Source organism: Dromiciops gliroides, chromosome 4, assembly GCF_019393635.1.
Source record: "Dromiciops gliroides isolate mDroGli1 chromosome 4, mDroGli1.pri, whole genome shotgun sequence".
In the NCBI taxonomy this organism is placed as follows: domain Eukaryota; kingdom Metazoa; phylum Chordata; class Mammalia; order Microbiotheria; family Microbiotheriidae; genus Dromiciops; species Dromiciops gliroides.
In genome coordinates, this window is record NC_057864.1 from 210,413,655 (window position 1) to 210,439,643 (window position 25,989).

At 37.5% G+C, this 25,989-nt stretch overlaps 1 protein-coding gene across 1 annotated transcript in view; it reads left to right on the forward strand.

Annotated features, from left to right (window-relative positions):
- PRKCA (protein kinase C alpha) overlaps nucleotides 1-25,989 on the forward strand; it is a 512,156-nt gene that overhangs the window by 434,590 nt on the left and 51,577 nt on the right. Inside the window, exons 9-13 of the mRNA XM_044000074.1 lie at nucleotides 7,002-7,145; nucleotides 15,125-15,298; nucleotides 20,176-20,267; nucleotides 22,364-22,426; nucleotides 24,027-24,165. Coding sequence (XP_043856009.1) covers nucleotides 7,002-7,145; nucleotides 15,125-15,298; nucleotides 20,176-20,267; nucleotides 22,364-22,426; nucleotides 24,027-24,165 — 612 coding nt within the window. The remainder of the gene's footprint in view (nucleotides 1-7,001; nucleotides 7,146-15,124; nucleotides 15,299-20,175; nucleotides 20,268-22,363; nucleotides 22,427-24,026; nucleotides 24,166-25,989) is intronic.

Consider the following 25,989-nt stretch of genomic DNA (forward strand, 5'->3'; position numbering starts at 1 on the left):
CTAACTGATCCAACCGCTCATGCTCATGTAGCTAGTATCAGAGGCAGTATCTGGACCAAGGTCTTTTTGATTCCAAGTCTAATACTGCATGTATTACGCCATATTGCCCCTCCTGTAGCAACTTACCCATCCTGCTCTGTGTATAGCAGAGGGAAACATATAGAACACATTATGTTGTGTGGAGACATTATTGGATGTAAGCGATTCTATTCTCTCCCCCTCCCCAAACAAATGCTTTTATCTTAACAGTTGTTGTTTCTTAATCTGAGGGGAAATACTACCCTTTTGCTTAGACCTAGTGCATAATGCAGAAATATTTATAGTTCCCTTACTTGTAATAATTATAGTAATATCTGACATTGTATGGTGCTTAAATGTTTACATTATATATATATATATATATATATATATATATATATATATATATGGGGCTGTTGTGAGACTCAAATGAAATTATATATATATGTGTGAATTATATATAAATATATTATGTATAGTTTCATTTGAGTCTCACAACAGCCCTAATATATATAAAAATAATATTATATATTATATTATTATAAATATATATAAAATGTTTGTAAACATTTAAGCACCATACAATATCAGATATTACTATAATTATGTATAATATATAGTTATATATTTATTTTATATATTACATATAATTTTATTTGAGTCTCACAACAGCCCTAAAAATTTACAGGTATTATAATTCCCATTTTGTAGATTAGGAAACTGAAACTCAGAGAGCTTCAGTGATTTCCCTATGCTCACATAACTAGTAGAATTTGAACATGTCTTCCTGACTTGACACAAATTGCCATACTGCCTCTCTTGTACCAACTCACACTTCCTGCACTGTTTATACTAATGAATTAGCAAGGGGATTCAATGACTGTTCACTGAACAACATGATTCAGTGATGTCTCATTGGTCCTATATGTCCTGGCATTCTAGTTACCATTGACAATGAATTCATGGTGGAAAGAAGTTCATCCAACTGTTCTTGGGACCTGGGAAACTTGAATCACCCCATTTGGATCTTCCCTGTTGTACTTGTGCAGTTTATAACAACTTAAAATCATTCCTTGTCAAAACTTTTTTTTGGATCATTTCTTTCCTTGGCTTTTGGAGGGCAAAAAAGAGTTAGCATGTTGAATGTTTGAACCCTGGCACTCAGAATTCCCAATGTTTCATTAAAAAAAGAAAAGAAGAGAGAAGAAGAAGAAGAAAGGGAGGGAGGGAGGGAGGGAGGGAGGAAGGAAGGAAGGAAGGAAGGAAGGAAGGAAGGAAGGAAGGAAGGAAGGAAGGAAGGAAGGAAGGAAGGAAGGAAGGAAGGAAGGTAGGTCATTAGCTATGGTTTGAAGGAACTGCAGGATCCCAAGTTAAGTCATCTTTTTCTTCCTGTTTGATCCTTAGGAAATGATGCCACTTTATTTTCTAAGACATAAGATACTCAAAGAAAGCACCTATCCCAATGGACTTTTTTTTTAAGTAGACATGAATATATTTCTCAGAAAGTTCTCCAGTCTTTTCCAATTTGTTGATACCCACATTCTAGTTACAAATTTATAATTAACTAAGGATTGTGGGTACTTCTTTTGTAACTTGAGATTCCTTTATATCAGAAAGATATCAGGAATGAATTTATTAGGATTCTTCCTTCCTCCAAAACTATGAGATAGATATAGATATAGATATAGATATAGATATAGATATAGTTTCTATATATACATTGTTTTACTGTACAACATAAAGCTATTTCAGGGAAGGAATTGTTTCATTTTTTTTTTATCTTTGTATCTCCTGCTCCTAGCACAGTGCATTACATACAGTAGGAAGGGAAAAAATGTTTATATATTAAATGCTGGCTGAGTATCAGGCACCATGCTTTACAAATATTATTCCATTTGATCCTTACAACAACTCTGGGAAGTATATGTTATCATCATTACTGTTATTATCTCCATTTTACAAGTGATGAAATTGAGGCATACAGAAGTTAAGTGAGTTGTCCAGGGTCACACAGCTAGAAAGTATAAGGTTGGATTTGAACACAGGTCTTCCTGACTCTAGGTGAAGCACTCTATTCACTGCACTATGTAGATAACAAAATGCTTGTGAAATTAATTAATATTATATCATCAGGCTTCAACACTATTGTTGGTTATATTACTGAACACACCTAGATGAGAGACAATAGATTTTAAAAGCTGATCATCATATTGAATGAATGAATGAAATTGCATTTATTAAGTGCTTACTATGTGCAAAATAACTGAACTCTCAGCATACAAATATAAAAATTTGACATTTCCTTATTTCAAGAAGCTCACATTCCAATAGAGGAAGATGACACTTGTAAGAGATTTCAATTATGTCAGATGCATTTTCTTTTCTTTTTTCTTTTTTTTTTTTACAGGGCAATGGGGGTTAAATGACTTGCCCAAGGTCACACAGCTAGTAAGTGTCAAATGTCTGAGGCCAGATTTGAATTCAGGTCCTCCTGAATCCAGGGCCAGTGCTTTATCCATTGCACCACCTAGCTGCCCCCACATCAGATGCATTTTCAAAGCAGATGGTGATGCATGCTCTTTAATGTTATTTCCATCAGTCCTTTCCTAGTCTTCCATATGTGTCAGTCACCTTCCATCCTTTGTTCTGTAGCTGACATTGAACTATTTGGTAATTAATCCAAAGACTGTGGCAGCAGGAATTTTCTTTTCTAGGTTTTCAGTTGCTGAACAGGTCAATTAATCAGTTACTCAGTAAATATTGTTAAGCACTTCTATCTGCCAGGCACTGTGCTAAGTGCTACAGATACAAATAAAGGAAGGATGATTGTTGTCTTTGGAGCTTACAGTATAATAGAGTGGGGTCTACATTGTATACATAGGAAGTTATTAGGTCAGCTCTCTGCAAGTGTGGCTTTAATGGACTATGTCTGCTTGGCCCAAGCTAGAAGTAGTGTTCTGAGGCATGCTTCTGATCCAAGGGCTCTTCATCTTACTTGCCTGTTAGTGGCAGTTGGTTTGTTGGTAGTATTGATGGTAGCATGTATGACATGGCCAGCTCTCAAGAAGGGTTATTCCCTTCAGTGATGGCTACAAGGCCAAATCCTTAGTAGGAAACAGGATATGTGTTCTGTTTTTCTTGGATATTCAGTGCATGTAAAAAGGCAGGGGAATTCTGATTCTTGTTTCCTTAAAAATTATAAAGATATGGAGTACTGAGTCCCAAAATTTCACAACTCAAGGCCAGCATTGGGTGATATATAAATATCAGCTATTATTATCAGTAATAAATGATTCTAATCATGAGAACAATTGAAAAAGGAAGACCAGTAGGGCTCCAATTTCACCAATAGGCATGAATGTCTTCTTACCTGGACTAGTTAATTTACTTCTTAGCTCATAGAACTAATGAGATCAAATATATACATATGATCCCCATATAAGACAATGAGCTTTTTTTTTTTGGTGAGGCAATTGGGGTTAAGTGACTTGCCCAGGGTCACACAGCTAGTAAGTGTCAAGTGTCTGAGGCTGGATTTGAACTCAGGTCCCTCCTGAATCCAGGGCCAGTGCTCTATCCACTGCACCACCTAGCTGCCCCTGACAATTAGCTTTTTAGAGAAAACCTCTGTTCCATGGCTATAGACTTTGTCACTATGTCTGCTTGGCCATTGTGCTAACCATCATGTTCCCGCATTGCCCCTTAGATCTTTCCCCTTCATGACATCAGGGTCATCATTAACACTATACTCACTCATGACATATTTTCATATTTTCTTGGTCAAATTTTGTTTCTACTATCAACCCTTGTAGCTCTTTTCCTCTACATCTCCTTGTCTCCACTTACACAGCCACCATCCTAATAAAGGCATTGCCATTGGGACATCACCCCTCATTTGGACTGCAGATTTGTAATTGGTCTCCCTGTCTTAAGTCTCTCCCCATTTTTATTCATCTTTGACTCAGCTACCAAAGTGATTTTCCTAAAGTAAAGGCATGACCATGTTACTCCCACTATTCAGCAAATTCCAATGGCTTCTTATTATCTCCAAGATCAAATAGAAAGTTAGCTATTTGTCACTTAAGCCTCTCATCTGACCTCCTACCTTGACAATCTCATACTTATTCCTCGCTATGCACTCTCTGATCCAGGTATATGCTGTTCCTCACATATGACACTCCATCTCCCAGAATTATGCCTTTTTGTTGGCTTTTCCCTGTGCCTGGAGTACTCTTTCTCCCAACCCACAAATATTAATTTTTCTGGTTTCTTTCTTTTTTTTTTCTTTCTTTCTTTTTTTTTTTTTTAGTGAGGCAATTGGGGTTAAGTGACTTGCCCAGGGTAACATAGCTAGTAAGTGTGTGTTAAGTGTCTGAGGTCGTATTTGAACTCAGATCTATCGATTGCGCCACCTAGCTGCCCCCTCTGGTTTCTTTTAAGACTAAATTCTAGCACCACCTCCTCTAAGAGCTTTTCCCAGTTCCCTCATATGCCGGTTACCTTTCATCTACTCTACTCTATATTTATGTTGTACATACTGATCTCTCTGTGTGTCTCTCTCTGTCTCTGTCTCTCTCTGTCTCTCTTTTTCTCTCTCTCTCTGTGTTTCTGTGTCTCGTGTATCCATTAAAATGTAAGTTCCTTAAGGTTTGGAATTGTTTTTTCTTTGAATCTCCAGTCCTTTCAACAGCACTTGGAACATGAGAACTACTTAATAATTGCTTGCTGATTGATTGATAAAGGGAATCGGGCAATAGAATTTGGATAATTTGGTATAATCCCATCACTGGGAGGAGGAGGGGGTCCAAATTGTATGCCCTGGTTCACAACTTAACATGGTGAATGGGATGCTAGAATTGGACTCAGGAAGACAAGGGTTCAAATCTCACCTCTGACACTAGCTTTGTGGCTATTGGTGTCATTAAATTTTCTAATCCTCATATAAATAAATAAGCTATACATGGATCACTATCTGTGTTGTTGGAGAAATTTCTCAAACCTGTGAAGTCATTGGTCTATGATATTTGAAAATGCCCTCCACAAAGAGCCAAGGAAAAAACTATCTTAGACTATAAAAAGAATTACAGTTTAAGTGTCTTCACCCCATAAACCTAAAACATTTTCATGCCCACTAAGTCACTGACATCCATAGCATGACATTCTGTTAAGTCTTGGCAAGAGTAGATTAGAACTATCATCTTAGAAACATGTTGGCAACTTTATAAGGACCCTAAGCAGTTAGGTGGCATAATGGATAGAGTACTGGGCCTGGAATCATGAAAACTTTTCCTGAGTTCAATTCTGGCCTCAGATATTTATTAGCTGTGTGATCCTGGGCAAGTCACTTAACCCTGTTTGCCTTGGTTTCCTCATTTGTAAAATGACCTAGAAAAGGAAATGACAAACCACTCCAGTATCTCTGCCAAGAAAACCCTAAATGGGGTCAACAACTATCAGACATGACTGAACAACAACCACAAAGGAGCATATTGTATATTTGGAAGGTTGTCCAAGAGGTTTTTTAACACATCTTAGTCTCTTTGTGTCCAGCTCATGAATACTTTTTCTAGGTTCATGAATTTGGCAGCTATTTGCACATACAATCTACTTCTTTACCTGAGAATATAGTATTTTTAGCTAGTTCCCACCTCCTTAATTGTGTCCATGATGATTCAATTACTTTGCCTTCCCAGTGCCTCTTTGTGGAGGCTTCATTCCCCTGTAACAAACCTCTCTAGTTTGTGTTGTGGTTATGAGATCTTAGTCTTAGCTCATGTCTCTCTTATCCTGCTTCCAACAATGATACCCTACATACATTTTGCCTTTGTTTTTGGAATGGAACAGAACAGATATAATGATCCTGATTTAACTATGGTTTAGCAAGTGAAAGAATCAAGAGGTTTGTTTCTCTAGGATCTATCTTGTTCTTACTTTCTTAAAACTTCAGAAGTTTGCATTTCAGAAATTAGGTACTTTTTAGTCTCATAGGGTACTTCTTACATTATGTAGAACCATGGAATTCTTGGATTCAATTCTAGAATTATAATTTGTTTGAGTTCAGTCTTTTATTAAAATATATGTTTTATATATGTGTTATATATTTTATATATTATATTTGTATATATGTATATGTGTAAATATATATGCATATATGTATATATCCCTGTTCCTCTTATCACTGTTACCACATAGTGGTTGAAATTGGACACTGGCCATAAATCATCCACATAATCTGACTTTGAGCCATGCTTTTCCAAGTGACAAGATCTCCCCTTTCCAAATGCCACCAACTGTCGGAATGTTCTTTATGCAGATTGAACTTCAAATATAAAAATATGTCAATAAGAAAAATTTCAGTGTACTTTTCTATTTCCTTAATCACGAAAGGGAACATGGCCCCCTGGTTAGAGAGCCAAACTGGAAGCCAAGAAAACCTGGGTTAACCTCTCTCCTTCTCCCCATTTGACATAAAATGGCTGAATTTCCCTGTCACTTAACTTTTCAGTATTTGAAGCAACTCGCCTAGAGAAAATTTATCTGCATTGGTTGAGGGAGTTTCCTCACTCAAGAGATCTCTATACCAATGAAATTACAAACACAGGATCTTTAGTTTCACTTTTTTATCCTGATAAGAGCCCAAGACCATGATTTTTTTTTTCCCTAAGAAGTTTCTTCTTGGGTCTTCTTGGATCAAGAACAAGAGTGTCCTGTACTTGGCAGGATAATTCTGTGATGGATTGTTTTTATTATTTGAGTGCTTAAAGAGATAAATATTTGTGTAATTGCCTGATTGGAAAGTAGAACTCTTTATAGATCTTTATGGAAAAAGAGTGCCTTTGTGGGTGAAAATATCCATTGTCATCTGAACTGATATCAATCTTCTGCCTGTGACTATCTTTTCTCTCCTCAGACCAGTCAACTTTAGTCATAATATCTTTTTCCTAGAAATGGGATTCATTTTCTTGTGTTTGATTTTTGTTTAGAAAGCCAAGCTTGGCCCTGCTGGTAACAAGGTGATCAGTCCATCAGATGACAGAAAATCCAACATACCATCCAACAACCTTGACAGAGTCAAACTCACAGACTTTAATTTTCTCATGGTCCTGGGGAAAGGTAGTTTTGGAAAGGTAAGTAGGCTGTATGCTTCTAATACTACATATAAATGAGAACAGGAAGGGAAAAATGGTTAAACAGCTTTTCTTCTATTCTGCTCAAAACAGAAATGTATACTTTCAAGACAGAAAAAGATATACAAGGTTATAGCACAGAAAAGGACATACAAGGACAGAGCCACTCCATTTTCTCTAGTATTCTAAATATTTTCTAGACTATTACCTAATTTTATCATATAAGAGCATTTCCAAAGAACTCTATGTAATTCCATTTTGTTTTCCATCACTTTTTAACAATTTCAACAGCAAAAACAAATCTATTTGTAATAAAATTGTTAAGATGCCTTTGGAGTAATCTATTTGTTTCCTCTCATGAATATTGAGTCAAAAGTTTTTTGTTTTTTTTTTAAACTATTCTTTCATGGAAGATGCATTAGAAAGGTCCCTAGTTTGTGGATAAAATTCCATGTGTGAGAGCAAATCAGAGTAAAAACCTGCTGTAATTACTGGGTTATCAAATGATTATAGCAAAGACGTAAGGAGAAATCTGTGATTCCTTGAGGTACAAGTTGTAATGTTCCATTGGAAGAAGATCCATTCCTTAAGTTTGTAAATGTTATGGCTTTCTATACTCTCACTTGATAGCCTCATCAAGTTTCTACAGGTTTAATGATCACCTCTGTGAAGATGATTCCTAAGAGTGTATCTAGCCCTAGTCACCCTTCTCAGCCAAAGCCATACATTTCTATCTGCTGGTGGATATTTTGAACTCTATCAGAATAGGTATCTCAGATTCAACATGTACAAAAATGAATTCATTATATTCTCCTTACTACCCACTCTTATTTTGAACTTCCCTTTTTCTGGGAGAACATCACCATCTTTCCAGTTACCCAGCTTTGTAACTTTGGATTATTCCTTGATTCCTCACCCTCTCTAATCCACAGCAGTATGGCTTAGGAAAGAGGGCACTAGACAAGGAGTTAGGAATCAAATTCCACTACTTACTAGTACTACTTACTAGCTATGTGATCCTGTGTAAGTCCTTTAACTGAGAAAGGCTGCTTACAGAACATGGGATTTTAGGGTTAGGATTAGGGTTAGGGTTAGGATTAGGGTTAGGGTTAGGGTTAGGGTTAGGGTCAGACTTGAAGAAAGCCTGAGAAGTCAAAAAGCAGAGAAAGGGAGAGCATTCCAAGCATAGTGGACAGCCATTGCAAATGCCTGGGGTTGGTAAATATAATGTTGTGGATGAGGAAGAGCAAGGAGAATAGTGTCATTGAATTGTAGAGGACATAGAAGGGAGCAAGGCATAAGAACAATGGAAAAATATGAGAGTATCAGCTGAGAGCTTTAAAAGCCAAATAGGATTTTCTATTTGATTTTGCAGATGATAGGAATTACCTGAGCATCAGTGTCCTCACCTATAAAAAGAGTATGTTGGGTTGGTGACTGTCACTTCCAATTCTACATTTATGATCTCCATTTGGGAATCTCTATAACTCCAGAAAAATTTTGCCTCTTCATATATCAACATATTTATCAGAGATCATCATTCCTTCAATGGCAATAAGATTTTTAGGAGGTCAAAAATGTCCAAGATGGTTATTTTGAGTGGATGTTTTATAGTCTGATAAGATGTTCAGATATTACATCCTTTCTTAGACTTCTAACAACTGTTTCAGTATATTCTTGAATGAAAAAGTGAGCTTCATCAATAAAAGTTACATTTTTTCCCATCCTGTTCATGACAATTTTTCTTCATAGCAATGGTTAGTAGTTTTTGTTGGGTTTTTTGTTTGTTTGTTTGTTTGTTTGTTTTACTGGTCTCACTGTTCTTCCAACTTTAACTTGCCTAAAGGACGCTGTACAGGAATCAATAACTACCTCCCCAGTTTCTAGGTTTAAAAATCTTTGCTTATTTTGAGTATTAATTAGCAGTCATTTGTCACCTTGACATTATTTGTAATTTTTGATCCCACTTTGTATTTTGTGTGACTGAACCTAATTCATTGTGGGCTTGAAGGATTCTTAAAACGCATCCCCTTGTCAGCTAGGTGGCTCAGCGGATAAAGCACTGGTCCTGGATTTAGGAGGACCTGAGTTTAAATCTGGCCTCAGACACTTGACACTTACTAGCTGTGTGACCCTGGGCAAGTCATGTAACTTTCATTTCCTTGGGGGGGGGGGGGAGAGAGAAAAAAAAAAACTTCTCCAATCTAACAGCTACTACAATATCTCTAGCTGTCACTGATGTGTGTTCTTTAAGAGTTAAAAAATTTTTTTAACATTTCCTTACTCCTTGCAGTAATAAGAATTTTTAAAAACATCAAAAGAGGGCAATAAAATGTTCATTTCTGTGTAGCCCAAAACCCAGAACTTAAGTGCTGACTAAAAACTAAAGGTTGAGAAACCTTTATCTGGTTTCATCAGGGTCAGCCTAGTGTCAGCAGAATATACATGACAATTGCTGTCACAATAATAATCATATTAATCATCATCATAATAACTATTATTATCTAAATATATACATTCTAATATAGTGTCATACATAATATAATTATTATAATTATTACTATAATTATGATAATAATAATAACAGATTTTGCTCATATCACCCTTTAAGGTTTGAAAAGCACTTTACATATATCTCATTTTCTTCTCCTAACAACATAGGTGCTATTATTATCTCAATTGTTCAGATGGGCAAACTAAGGCACACTTGCCACTTGCCCAGAGTCCTACAGCTAGTTAGTATCTGAAGCTTGATTTGGACACAAGTCTCCCCTACTCCATTTCCAACACTGTGTCCATCGCACCATCTAGCTGCCCCTAAAATAAGACTTTATCAAAATAATTCTTTGTTTAGTCAACTAGCATTTATTAAGCCCTTATTTTTTTTAATCAAGCACTGTGGATGTAAAGAAAATTAAAAATCTAATTGGGGAGACAACATGTAAACCTCTATGTACAGACAGGATACATACAGGATAGATTGAAGTTAATATCAGAGGGACAGCACTAGCATTAAGGAGAACTAAGAAAGACTTCTCACAGAAAGTAGGATTGTAGCTGAGACTTGAAGCAAATCTGGTAAGTCAAGTGGCAGAGATGAGGAGAGAGCATTTTATACATAATGGACAACCTGGGAAAATGCAGGAAGTCTGAAAATGTAATGCTATGTTCATGCAATAGCAGGAAGACTTATGTCACTGATTATAGAATACTTAAAGGGGAGGAAAATGTGAAAAGGCTCTAATTATCAAGAGGGGCCATGGTATAAGAGGCTTTAAAAGCTAAGCAGATGACTTTATATCTGATTCTGGAGCTGCTGAAGTTTGTTGAATAGGGGGGGTGACGTGGTCAGACGTATGCATTAGGAAAATCATTTTGACAGCTGGGTAAAGGGTGAAAGGAAGAGTAATCTATAGGCTACTTCAGTAGTCTGGGTATGAAGTACAGAGGGGCCTGTACCAGGATGGTGAGAGTATCAGAGGAGACCAGGGAACATACTAGACAGATATTTAAAAGGTAGAATTAAGAGATCTTATGAAGATAGAAATAACAAGACTCCGCAACACGTTGGATAAAGGGATAACAGAGAGTAGAAGTTGAGGGTGAAAGCTAGATTGTAGTGTCCTCAACAGAACTTTCAAAACTTCAGTAAATGTTTAGGCCAGTAAAAGTGGATTCACCTAAGTATAGTTTCTGAGTGTTGATTATGCTGCTTGTCTGAAGTCTCAGTGCCTTTCTGTTCCTTCTTCTACTAAGGTGATCAGGAAACTACACCAATTACAGGAGCTTTATTTAGTCCCTAGAGCCAGTTAATTCTCAAGGATGCTTTTAATGATAAAAGTTATGCTGTCCCTGTTGTGAGGGACTCTGATAGCTATTCCTACTACTACACCCTCACCCTTTAGTTACATGGTCTTAAAGGTCTTCTAGAGGGAATTTCCACCATTGGATTAATAGGATTGGGCAATCCTAATTAAGGGGATACATAAACATTTAGCAGGGTAAGTACTTGAAAAGAAAAAAAAAACTAACCTAAGAAGTGTTATTATTCTGTAGCCCTCCTGTTCTTGGTGCTGCTCCTGGTATATCATTGCCTCCCCACACCAGGACACCAGCCGTGAACTTCACATATTGGGTATTGTCTACCATGTGGACAGATTGCTTAATCCTTCCAAGGAGGAGGCCTAGCATTCCTTTCATGTTTGGTCATTCCTTTACTGGGCCATTACATTGCTTGTTATTGTCTTTTTCCCCCCAATATTTATAGTTTAGTTTTTCTTTTCCAGCTCTGCCCATCCTAGGCTTCTTGAATCTCAAAGAGTAGGTTTTTCCACTAATGGCCTCTAAAGCCATTTAAAGTAGTTGAAGGTCCTCTTGAAGACTAGGAATGTATGCTATTTCATCTTTCCCACCTCACTTACACAGATATTGGCTCAAAGGAGCAGATACTTTAGAATGCTATAATTTATATGGGAATAGAAGATGAGTATAATTGGCAAATGAACTTGTTCTTAGCATTAGACCAACTGTAAAAATGTAAGTCAAGGCAGGGCGGAGCCAAGATGGCGGAGGAGAGGCTGTAACTCCCACAAGCTCCAGATAAACCTGTCTATTCACGCCCAAATAATGTGGTAAAAATCAAAACCCAGAACAGCCCAATGCACATAAGAACAGAGTGAGACTATTTCTCCACAAAAGAGGGCAATTTTGATCACCTACTGATCAGGCTGAACAGCTCACCGCGGTCCAGACCCAGCCAAGGACACTGCTTCCAGCACGTCAGAGTCTTCAGCACCAGCAGCTTCTGAGGCTCCGATTACAGACTGGTGAGGGAGTTCGGCGGTAGGCCAGGGTGAAGTGGAGGCAGTATCTACTAGAGTCAGGGCAAAGCGCCCTGGGTCTGAACCAGTGGGCTGAATCGAGTGGTGGTGGCCCAGTGGGGGAGGGGTAAAAGCACGCCAAGCTTCCGACCATAGAGAATCAGAGTTTAATCAGACTTCTGTTTCCGGGTCAAAGAGAAAACAGCTGTGATTACTCACAAGCCAGGCAGGCTGAAAAGAAGCCCAATCACCCCCTGGGTGACGCTGTAGCATGAACAGTGTGTCCTGGAAGCAACACTACACTTTAAGAAGGAGTAAAAAGCCAAGAAATAGTAAGCCAGGATGAGTAGGCAGAGAAAGCAGAAGACCATCAAAAACTTCTTTGGGGGAAAGGTAGACCACAATACATCCTCAGAAGAAGAATATAATAATAGGGTCAAAGCTTCCAAGAAAAATATGAACTGGTCTCAGGCCATGGAAGCTCGCAAAAGGGACTTTGAAGAGAAAGTAGGAGAGATAGAACGAAGATGTAGAGAAAGAGAGGAAGGAATGGAAAGAGAAATGAGAGCAATGCAGGAGAGTCATGAGAAAAAAGTCAACAGTTTGAAAAGCCAAATGGAAAAGGAGATTTAAAAACTGTCTGCTGAAAATAATTGCCTAAGAATTAGGATTGAACAAATGGAAGCTAGTGACCTTATGAGAAACCAAGACGCAGTAAAGCAAATCCAATTGAATGAAAAAATAGAGAGCAATGTGAAATATCTCCTTGGAAAAACAGCTGACCTAGAAAATAAATCTAGGAGAGATAATTTGAAAATCATTGGACTACCTGAAAACCTTGACCAAAACAAGAGCTTAGACACCATCCTCCAAGAGATTGTGAGGGAAAATTGCCCGGATATTCTAGAAGCAGAAGCTAAAATAGAAATTGAAAGAATCCACTGATCACCTCCTGAAAGAGATCCCAAAAGGAAAACCTCCAGGAATATTATAGCCAAATTCCAGAACTCCCAGGTCAAGGAGAAAATATTGCAAGCAGCTAGAAAAAAAGAATTTAAGTACTGTGGAACTCCAACAAGGATAAAGCAAGATCTAGCAGCTTCTACATTAAAGGACTGGAGGGCATAGAATATGATATTCCAGAGGGCAAAGGAACTGGGATTACAGCCAAAAATCACGTACCCAGCAAAACTAAGCATCATCTTTCAGAGGTAAACATGGAATTTCAAGGAGAAAGAAGACTTTCAGGCATTTGTTATGAAAAGACCTGAACTGAACAGAAAATTTGACTTTCAAATACAAGACCCTGGAGAAGCATAAAAAGATAAACAGGAAAAAGACTTCATGAGGGATATTAAAAGATCAAACTATTTATATTCCTACATGGGAAGATAATACTTCAAACTCATAAGAACTATCTTAGTAAGGATTTAACAGAGGACACAGGTCTGAACTGAATAGGAAGGGATGTTATGTTTTGTTCTTTGTGGGGTGTCTTTATGTCTGGGGCCGGATTTGGGCTTGGGGCCTCCTGGGTCCAGGGCTGGTGCATTGTCCACTGTGCCACCTAACTAACCCATAATGACATCTTTAAAATAGGGTTGAGGTGTAGGAGAAATAGACTGGGGGAGGGGGAAGGGGAGAGATGGTCTGGGGAGAGGTTGTTCACATGAAGGAAACAAGAAAAAAGCTTATGGAGGAGAGGGGAAGAGGGGGAAGGAATTGGGGAGTGAGTGAACCTTAATATCATCAGAATTGACTCAAAGAAGGACTAACATACATACTCAAGTGGGTATAGTAATATATTTTTGCCCTGAGGGAGGGGAGGGAGATAAGGGGAGGGAGAGGGGAAGGAGGGAAGGGCAGATTCGGGGAGAGTAGTAAAAAGCAAAATACTTTTGAGGAAGGTAAAGATGTTCTGCATAACAGCACAAGTATGACATATTGAATTGCTTGATTTCATAGGGAGGGTTGAGGAGAGAGAGAGGAAGAAAATTTGGAACATAGATTTAGCTCAAAGACCTTAAACTCATCAGAGTTGGCTCATGGAGGGAATAACATTCACACCCAGTTGGGAGGAGTAATCTATTTAATCCTACAGGAAAGTATGAGGGGAAGAGGATAAGGAAGGAAGGGTGAAAAAAGAAAAAAAAAGGGAGTACAGAGTAGAGGAGGGGACAGTCAGAAGTAAAACACTTTTGAGGAGGAATAGTTTAAAAGAAGATAGAAAATAGAGTAAATATCATGGGAAGGGAATAGGATGGAGGGAAATAGTTATGATGATTGAATATAATGGCAAAACATATGGTACCTACTTTGCTGGGCTAATATGAAGAAAATTCTTTGTCAAGTTTAAGGTACTTTATTAAGGTTATGATACTATCAGAAAAACCTGGAAAGACCTACATGAACTGAAGCAGAGTGAAATGTACAGTATACAAAATAACAGCAATAGTGTAAAATGATCTGCTGGGAAGCATGTGGTTATTTTCAGCAAGGTAATGGTCCAATATAACCCTGAAGGACTTATGAAAATGGCAATCCATCTATAGAGAAAGAAGTGATAGTATCTGAAAATAGATGGAAACACATTCTTTTTTTCTTTTCTCTCTTTTTTTTTTTTTTTTTTTTGGTGAGGCAGTTGGGTTGGGTGGCTTGCCCAGGGTCACACGGCTGGTGGGTGTTGGGTGTCTGGGGCCGGATTTGGGCTCGGGTGCTCCTGGTTCCAGGGCCGGTGCTCTGTCCACTGCACCACCTAGCTGCCCCTGGAAACACATTTTAAAAAAAAAATTTTTTTCTCTTTGACAATTCCTCAGTCTGAAGTTTTGGGAGTTTTTTGACTGTTTTCTCTCACAACCTAGCTAATGTGGGATTGTTTTCCATGACTACTCATGTATAACTTATTTTGAAATGCTTGAGTTCTAGTGGGTGGGGGTGGGAATGAAGGAGGAAGAGAAGTTGGAACACAATTTTTTTGTAAAAAATTGATGTTAAAATTTGTTTTTACATATATTTTGGAAAATAAAATTCTATTCAATAAAAAAAAAAGATTAAAAAAGAAAGTAAGTCAAATCCATTGCTCTATCGCAATTTGCACCTCTTAAAAGTCAACGTTCTTTTCCAGCAGAGACGTCCAAGTTATTAATTTTCCTTGTTTAGGTGATGTTGGCTGACAGGAAGGGGACAGAAGAACTCTATGCCATCAAAATTTTGAAAAAAGATGTGGTGATACAAGATGATGATGTTGAATGTACAATGGTAGAAAAGAGAGTACTGGCTCTCCTAGACAAACCTCCTTTCTTAACACAACTGCACTCCTGCTTCCAGACAGTGGTAAGTCCTCCTTCTTTAACTTTGTGTGCTTTCTCAAATATCTCTCATTTGCTACATTAAGACAATAGCTGTTTAATTCGACTTCTGAGTCCTCTGGGCTCTTTTTGTCTAGTTTGGTAAAAACAAAAAATGGAAACTAAAGGAGAACCTTCAGATTATGGTATTTTTCATGAGGTGCTCTCCACTGTGACAAAAATATAATCTAATACAAGTACTCAATAGAAGGCTTTAATTCAATAATTGACTGCTTTGTACTATGAGAAATTCCTTTCCTGTGTACCAGAGGACTGGAAGAATGTAGAATGCTATGCACATCCCTGTTGTATATTTACAGTATAACCAAAAAGAGGGCATTACCGTGCTTTATAGCAGTAACCAGTGACAAGAACCAATAGTACAGAAACTAAGATTTAGGACTTCCCCATTCCACCAGTCCCCAAAGTTATTTTATAGAAATACTAGCAGTTTATAAGTGTCCTAGTTAGGAGTTCCCAAACAAATCATTTCCATTCTTTTGCCAATTTGTAACTATTTAAGATATGGCAAGCCACACTTTACCAGTTCGTGCTCAGGAATGAGGGAATATACTTTGTTCATGAGCCTAGCAAACTTTACCAATAGTCCTTTGCTTTTAAATTCAAAATCCTAAGAGATAAAAGCATAACCAGATTGTAAAAAAAGAAAAAGCCTGAGGTTGAAATGTAAAATTATATTCACCATTCTCCAGCCACTGTGTGTCAGTCTTATCTTGGCTGTAAGCCATGTTTCTCTAATCCTTGTTTCAGTATAGTTCTTGGCTTTGCCATCCATTATTGCTAATCTCATTTCTACAAAGGAAGTATTTGCACAATATGTGTTAGGTGGGATCAGCAGGGGGAATGGAACCTGTCTGTGTTTGAGGAAAAGACCCCCATGCACTTCATCTCCATATGCCTGAAGAAATCATATAAATCTTGTTATACTAATTAAGCTAAGGAAAGGATATATATATATAGCACAGAAAGGAACATGAAATTAAAGTACATAAAAAACAAGTTGAATATGATGCACTGAAGGCCTCTTCCTGACAATTAGCATTGATGCCATCATCCTTGCCTTCCTTCCAGCCCTGCCCCCACTGTGCATCACTTTAATGATGAACTTCAGTGAAATGATTGTGTTGTCAAGGATAGAATCGTGTTCAGCTTCTACCTCTGTAGGCTTTGGTTTTAGCTATTCTACTACAAAACCACTTAATTTGCCTTGCCCACCACTAACTTCCCCCACCATCCTGTACAATGTACTGATAATTAATTCAGACATCTGTGACTGGTTCTGTGGAGCCTTTTATAAGAGAATAGAGCTTAGTGTACCAGTGACTAGATGCCACTCAGGCATTGCAAACGCTCCTGTAAACCCTCATGCCATCCTGGAGTACCCAATATTTTAGTTCATCAAAGAAATAGAATCATCAGACCTTTGACACTAAGAATTTATGTCTGTTTAGGTGATAAAAGAATAAAGTAAGACATCATTGTAACACGGGACCCATCTCTCATAGTTCCTTTGTGCCTCAATTTCCTCATCTGAAAAATGCAGGAGGCTTCCAACAAAACTAAACCCAAATCCCCTAAGAAATCCTCTAGCAAAAATTTAAGAGGGTGCCCAGTGAAAAACTGTATGTAAAAATGGCCAGAAACCTATGTGTGCTCTGGTGGGGGAGGGAGAGATGCCAAGGGGGCTTGATGCCAACACAGTCTTGGCCCTGGCCTGTGGGAAATGAAGCAAGGGATAAAGATAGATTCTAGCAGGTTACTGTGAAAGGAGAATGAGATGGCTGTCTGGAGCCCTCAAAGAAGCCTGTAGCCAGCAAGATCTCAAATATCCTGTCAGAACTACAGTAGGAGATAAGTCAAGCTCTCTCTATAGGTGTCCACTCAGGGAAAGAGATAGGCATAATATCCAGGGTATCCAAGGCTAGGACTGCAGAAAAAGTTATCAGGAACTAACCATCTCATCCAGAACTGCAGCAAAGTAGTGATAACAGTAGCTAGACTGCAGCATAGACAAAACCAGACAGGGCCTGTCCACTCCATCCAAGAGTGCAAGAAGTGTCAGAACCTGGCCCTGGCACAAGAACTCAATATAGGAACTATTGCTGAAAATATGAGTAAACAGAAGAAACTTCTGAGCAAGATAAAGAAATATTATAGTTAAAAGAAGCCCAAAGAGACAAATTTAGAAGACAGTAATTTCACAATTAGTATAAGCAGAGCCTCAGGGCAAAAATAACAGCTAACATTTATATAGCCATTAGGTTTTCAAAGTGCTTTACATTTCTTATTTCATTTGATTGTCTCAACAACTCTAGGAGATAGGTGCTATTATTATGCCCATTTTACAGATAAGGAAAATGAAGCATACAGAAATCAAGCAACTTGTCTGGAGTCATGTAACTAACAAGTGTCTGAGACAAGATTTGAACTGAGATCTCCATGACTCCCTGTCTAGCACTCTATCCACCATACCACGGCTTGGCCATACTCCCAGAGTAGAAAGGAGAAACTCGCTAAAAATTAATAAAATTAGAGCTCATGAAGGAAAAAAAAATTGGAAAGTGAATACATGCTTTAGAATAAAAGGTAGAAAACATAATTTGATTAGTGAACTCCATGAAAAGTACAACAACAACAAGAAACAGACAAAACTCAGAGAGTCAACAAAGAATGTTCAAAGTCAAAATAATGGAAAAATTAAAAGACTGTTTGAGATACCTACTATCAAAAACAACTGATCTGGAGAACAGGTCAAGGAGAGATAATTTGAAAATCACGATACTTCTTAAAAACCATGACCAACAAATATGTCTGGATACCATATTTCAAGGAATCTCAAAAGAAGCCCGTTTGCATCTTTTAGAGCCAGAGAGCAAAATCAAAAATAGAAAGAATTCATTAGTAACTTCCTGAAAGAAACTTTCAGTTGAAACTAACCAGACATGTCATAGTCCAAAATCCAGAGCTTCCAAAGATAAAGAAAAAATACTGCAACTAATCAGATAGAAAGAGTTCAGCTTGTGCTCTAGTGGATATGAGTTCCAATCTTGCCTCAGACAGTTGTGTGATTCTGGGCAAATTTCTTAGCCTCCCTAAGTCTGAGTTTCTTTAATATCTATAAAATGGAGATAACAATGATAGTGCCTGCCCCACTGGGTTCTTCTGGGAGGTCTAATGAAAAAATATATAGAAAGCACTTTCCAAACCTGAAAGAACTATGTAAATGCTAGCTATATTGTCCAGTGCCTATTGCTTGATTGACTGACTGAAGTCATCCATAATGAAGGATCCATAAAAAGAGCTTAATACATGTTTATTGACTTGACTGACTGATCAAAGTGCAAATTTAAAAGGATAGGAAGGAAGGAATGGGGGCAGCTAGGTGGTGCAGTGGATAAAGCACTGACCCTGGATTCAGTAGGACATGAGTTCAAATCTGGCCTCAGATGCTTGACACTTACTAGCTGTATGACCCTGGGCAAGTCACTTAACCCTCATTGCCCCCATCAAAAAAAAAAAAGGATAGGAGGAAGGTGAGAACTAGTGATCATGGTCTGAGAGGAGTGGGACGAGACCACTTCATATATAGATTCCTAGTATTAAACCCATTCCTTTTATTTCCCCACTTTTTTTTTTTGGTAAATTAAGAGGAAGAGAGAGAGGGGAAAAATCAATGAAGTTAGAATTAGAAGAGAAATATAAGTTAGCTGGGAAAAACCTTTGCAGCCAATATATCTGTTAAACATTTGCTATCCAAATATTTAGGGAATTGATATAAATATTTAAGAACATAATCATAAATTGTTCAAGGATATGAGCAGGCAGAATTTAAAAGAAAAAACACAAGCTATCCTCAACCATAAGGAAATATGCTCCAAATCACTAATAGTAAAAGAAAATTAAATTGAAAATAACTGCTGTTCTGCCTCACAGCCTTTAGTGCTTGACATGATAGGCACCTAAATAATTGTTGGTCGAGTGGTCAGATTGGCACATATGACCAAAAGAAAAATTGTAGTTGTTGGAGGGGAAGTGCAAAGACTGGGGCTATATGAATTTCACCCATTCTAGAAAAAAAATTGGAATTATACCCTCAAAGTGACTAAATTATGTAAACCCTTTGACTCAGTAAGACCAGTAGTAGGCATATATGTCAATCGGGTCAAAGACTTTTTGTTGTAGCAAAGAACTGGAAATAAAGTGGTTTCCTATCAATTGGGATTTATAAAAAAATTATGACATGTGAATTTAATAGATTATTGAGTCATAGAAATGACAAAAGGAATGAATTGAGAGAAATCTGAAAAGACTTGTTTAAATTTTATAGTGAAGTAAACAGAACCAAGGGAATTGTGTATACATTGAGTATAATAATGTAAAGTAAAAGAACTCTGAAAGACTTAGGAACTGGTCAGTGTAATGACCAATCATAACTCCAGTGGACCTATGATGAAACATGCTATCTACTTACTAGCAAAGAGGTGATGGACTATAATATAGAACAAGATAAACATTTTCAGATACAGTCAATGTGTTGATTTGTTTTGCTAAACTATTTTTATTTGCTTTGGGGGGAGGGGGGTTATGAGATGGAAGAGGGATTTGGTGTGTAGTGATAGCAGAGCAAAAAAAAAAAAAGAAAGAAAAGAAAAGGAAGGCATATCAATGAAACATTTCTAAAAATACACCAAAGAGAGAAGTAGGAAGTACAAAAGATCAGGTAGGGCTGTTTTGTTCCTAACTTGTTAAATTGAATAAACACTTTAAAAACTATAATAGATGTAGTTTCATATACAATCTTTTTTTCCCTGTTCCTCCTTTTGGTTAATGCTTGGTTCCTAGGATCGTCTTTATTTTGTCATGGAATATGTCAATGGTGGAGACCTCATGTACCACATTCAGCAAGTAGGAAAATTTAAGGAGCCACAAGCAGTGTGAGTATTCTGCCATTTTAGATTAAATGTACAAATGTTCTCTGCATTGATTCTTTTGCTTATTAATGTTCTCTTGATTTCCTCTTTTGGTCATTAATATCCTTTGTTTTCTTCTTATAAACATTAGAAAAAATAATCAGCACTAGGATACTCAATATTTAGATTTAATAAACCAAATTAGCAAACTGAGAACCCAGATTCTGTATAATTTAACAACAGCATTTAAGATCTGGTAAGTTTACCTTTTTAAAAAATATTGACTATAGGGCAAGTTGCCATTACCAAAATGTATACTACATTCAACAACAACAACAACAATAACAACTTACTGAATCTTTTTTTTTTTTAACACAACAGACATCTTGAACTCTCAAATAAATCCTGCTATGAACTATGTTATGATCTGTATTGGTAGAGGGTGTGCTCACACTGATAACCTTGATGAATCTCTTAGTTTCCTCATCTATAAAATAAGGGGTTATACTGGATGTCCTCTAAGGTCCCTTCTAGTTATAAAAACATGATCCTATGCTCCTTCTGGCTTTAAATCTATATCCTCTAATCCTTTGAAATTATGGAACCAAATGATTAATGAAAGACACAAGATAAGGTTGTGCATTTCAGAGACATGTTATGGAAATTTTGCTCACTTTTGATTTTTATCCTTAAAAGGAAAGACATATCTGTTCTCATTCTACCTGTGTATGTGTGTGACTTATAAAACTTTAACACATACAGAGATGAAAAGCTAATGTCATGGCAACTTGATCCACCAGAGAGAACATTTCAGAATTGCTGAGGACAGTTCTAAAATAACACTTAAAAGCTTCTGGGATCTTTTCCTTTTATTAAATTCAAACTAATGAAAAGCATTTATTTTAGAGATTCTTTTTTTTTTGCAGTATTTTGTCTGTTCACAACTATAGAAAGTTGATTTAGATTCTGTCTACAAAGACTCCTGAATGCCTTGCAGATTTTAACTCATCTTTCAGCATTTTACCTGGATTTAACAAAATTTACTAATTTGGAATTAACAATTATTTTAGAGCTTCCATATGATTCTAAATGGGACTATCATTCCATGTGAATTCATGCATGGCCCATCTTAGCCCAGCCTTCCAGGAAGGATATCAATCAACTATTTATTTCATCATATACCATACTCCACTTTTGGGAAAGGAATTAATTGCAATCCAATCCACTACTGTGTTTTCCCTAAAATGCCACTGAATGTGAAATGAGGATTTTCTCCCCTTAAAATCATATGGAAGTTTAAGTCTAATTGTTAACCAATTCTCTTTTTTTTTTTAAACCATCCTTTTGAAGGCTTTTGGAGAATTTATGCGGAACTATCTTATAAAAAGTAGCATCCATTTACTGAAATAGCAAGTATCCATTGATACTGAATAGGCATAAAATTGCAATTTTTTTAAAAAAGTGTTGGATTTGGAATCAGATGACCTGAATTCAAAGCATGTCTTTCTCACATAGCAGTTTTGTTTTGTTTTGTTTTTACCTTGGCCAAGTCACTTAACTTTTCTAAGTCTGTTTCCTCATCTGCAAAGTAAAGACTTTGGACAAGATGATCTCTTAAAGTCCCCTTCAGCACCAACATTCTATTTTCATATGGGCAAATGAACTTTCTAATTGAGAGGCACTATAGTAGAAAAGGTTAGAACACTCAGATTTGAGTTCCGGCTTTGACACTGGTGTGATCCTTGGGCAAGTTATTTGACCTCTCTAAGCCTCAGTTTCCTTATCTGTAAAAATGTAAGTTATGCCTATACCACTTACCTCAAAGAATCATGAGGAAAGCATTTTGTAAACCTTAAAGTGCAATAAAAATGGGCATGTCCTAGTTGTCCATTAATTTCCTGTGGGGTATGTAAATTGAGGGGAAAGTTTATGAGATGAATTTGTACAATGAATAACAGAATGTGGACTGTGCATGACTTGTTCTAGTCAACACCAAGTGTTCAAAATCACTTTTTACATTCTGTGATGCTTTGAGTTTGGAATAGCTGGAATGGGGGAAAGGAAGGATGAAGGAGTAGGTACTAGAATGCCGTGGATCTCAAGTAATATTTCTTTTCCAGGTTCTATGCAGCAGAAATTTCAATTGGATTATTCTTCCTTCATAAACAAGGGATCATTTATAGGTGAGGACTGGAGCTCTTTTTCTCAGCTGTTCATTTGATAGTTACAGAAGGTATAAGAAGATGGATTATTTTGTAACTTACATGCTGAAACATGAAGTAGATAAAAGGCAGGAAGTGGGGCACAGGGGGCAGAGTTCTCATCCTTCTCCTGAAACCTTCTTCCCTTGTGATCTCAGGGTAAACACTGCACTTCTCAGAGTCTCAGTTTCCTTATCTGTAAAATGGAAACAATGATGATTGCACTCTCTTCCTCAGTATGTACTTTGTAAATTGGTAACCTGCTACTTAAATGTAGCTATTATTAAGAGGAATCCTTTGTGAGCTGCCTTTCCGTTTGGCTCTCAATGAAGGAAGAACCATCTTTAGTTCCATTTCTCAACTTCAGAGACTTCCTGTTTAATTTTTACTTTCATAAGAAAACATGTTTATGCCCATGAACAATGCCTTTCTCTGCTCTTTTTCTTGGAAATGAGGTTGCAGCAAACATTGAAACCCCAAAATACTGTGTTTTCAATAGTAAATGTTTCTGCAGAGGGGCCGAATGACAGAGATCAGTAATATCACAGTCAACTAGAAAGTGGGGCCACTAATCTGTACATAAGGATACCTGCAGGTTCTCTTTTGATTTATTTTTAAAGCATAATGTTATTTATGTTTTGTATTTTTGTTTATTGTCAAATACTTCCTAATTGAGACAGCTGGGTGACACAGTGGAAAGCAAGCCAGGCCTGGGGCAAGGAAAACTCATCTTCCTGATTTCAAATCTGGCCTTTGACATTTCCTAACCATATGACCCTGGACAAGTTACTTAACCCTGTTTGCCTCAGTTTCCTCATCTATGAAATAAGCTGGAGAAGGAAATGGCAAACCACTCCAGTATCTTTGCTAAGAAAACCCCAAATAGAGTCATGAAGTCAGACACGACTGACGCAATTGAAATGACTGAACAACAACAAATTTCCCAATTATATTTTTAATCTGGTTTGGGCCAAACTTGAAAGTGTTGTGGAATACATGTGTCCCAGAGACCACATGGTGTACACCTCAGATAATAGAGAGACAGTGTTGAAGCCAGAATGATTTGGATTTGGGTCTTACCTCTGACATACTGACTCTGTGACCCTTGGCTTGTCACTTAACCTCTCAATGCTCTGGGCAGTTCTCTAAGACTTTTAAGTTGTAGAGAAGGTGCTGGCCTACATTAGTAGAGGAATTTTCCCTCTACCAGTGAACTCATAGGTCCATTGCTTATCTCTAACTTTCAGTGGCAGAATATAGGGTTGTTTAGGTGTCTGTGTATGAATGCTGTTGATTCTGATTACTTGTTAATTACAAGAAGATTCCATAACCACAAAATCATTCTTCCCAATAATAACTTTAAAATAATTTAATTTTCATCTTGAGTTCCCTGCGGGGGACACATGTCCCCTATGTCCCTGTGCAGAATGGAGGGGGATGGGGCACAACCTCTTACTGAGGTGGCGTACTTACTCACTGGATCATTTTAATGGTATCCAAATGGAGTTACAGTGAACAAATCCAAAGGAAATCTGAGTTTTACTCTGGAATCAATCACTGATACCAACCTACTTCTTTTCAGAGATTTGAAATTAGATAATGTCATGTTGGATTCAGAAGGACATATCAAGATTGCTGATTTTGGAATGTGCAAGGAGCATATGTTAGATGGAGTCACAACCAGGACATTCTGCGGAACTCCAGATTACATTGCCCCAGAGGTAAAGATTTGAAGTTTCAATCCAATTCTCAGGCACAAGTAGCATGTGCACTTTAAAGATTTTCTAAATGTGAATGTTTAATTTTCCATCTTTGACATCCATTCATTCAACCAGCAGTTCGCACATTTATCCTCATCTAAGCCTCTTGAAATCTTTAGCTCCCTCCGAGGCCTATCTCAAATTCTGGGGGTAACTAAGTGACACAGTGGATAGAGCACTGACCCTGAAGTTGGGAAGATCTGAGTTCAAATTTGACTTCAGACATTTTCTAGCTATGTGACCCTGAGCAAGTTACAACCTCAATTGCCTTAAATATCTGGGGTCATCTCCAGTCATCTTGATAATATATCTTTCCACTGGACCTAGATGGCTCCAGAGGAGAGAGTAAGGCTGGTGATGTGCACAGCCCTTCCTCACTTAAATCCAATTCATTGAAAGTCATGACATCTGTCATGGTCCTCTTCAAGAATGAAGGACAGAGGCAGCTAGGTGGCACAGTGGATAAAGCACCGGCCCTGGATTCAGGAGGACCTGAGTTCAAATATGGCTTCAGACACTTAGCACTTATTAGCTGTGTGACCCTGGGCAAGTCACTTAACCCTCATTGTCCTGCCAAAAAAAAAAATTAAAAAATTTTTTAAAAGGACAAACAACAGGGCAGCTAGGTGGCGCAGTAGATAGAGCACCGGTCCTGGATTCAGAAGTACCTGAGTTCAAATCCGGCCTCAGACACTTAACATTTACTAGCTGTGTGACCCTGGGCAAGTCACTTAATCCCAATTGCCCCGCAAAAAAAAAAAAAAAAAAAAGGACAAACAACAACACTGTCAAGTTCTACCTGCTTTTCCTGGTACTTTTACTAGTACCACAGGTGGTTACCTCTATTCACTACCACTATTACTCTGCTGCTGAAAATGATTTTTCATTTATTTATCACCATGTGTATTATTTCCCATCAATAGAACCTAAACCCCTGAAGAGCAGAGACTGTTTCATTTTTGTCTATGCATCTGTACCACTTAGCACAGTGTCTGGTCCATACTAGTATGCTTAATAAATGCTTGTTGAATTGAATTGAAGTGATTTCATTTGTTCAGCATACAAACAACCTAATATTTGCAAAGTTATTTCCTAGACACTGATGGAGACACAAAGAGAAATAAGACATGATTCTACCCTCAAGGGGTTTACAATCTAATCAGGAAGACAAGATGCCTGCCCAAAGAACTTAAAATAGAATATAGAATGCACTTTAAAAAGGCATGACCCACAGTGCTATGAACAGTCAGAAAGAAGAAATTCCTTCTGGGACCGCCAGAGATAGGATTATAAAATAATTCCTAGTCACTTTGAGTGACCTGTGTAATACTAGGCTTGCTCCTAATTCTTACCATTCATTTTCATTGTCATCTTCTCTCCCTCCCCTGTACCTCTCTCCCACACATTGAGAAGACAAGCAATATGATACCCATTATACATGTGAAACCATACAAAAATATTTCTGTATTAAACAGGTAGGGGGAGCAAAAAAATAAAGAAAAGGAAAATCATATATGGTTCAATTTGCACTCAGTTCTTTCTCTGGAGGTGGATTTTGGGCTTGTCATCTTAATCACCTAGTAGAAATTACATACTTTGGGTAGCTAGGTGGCGCAGTGGATAAAGCACTGGCCCTGGATTCAGGAGGACCTGAGTTCAAATGGGGCCTCATACACTTGACACTAGCTGTGTGACCCTGGACAAGTCACTTAACCTCAATTGCCTCACAAAAAAAAGAAAAAGAAATTACATACTTCACCAGTCTCAGCATACCCTTCAGAGAAC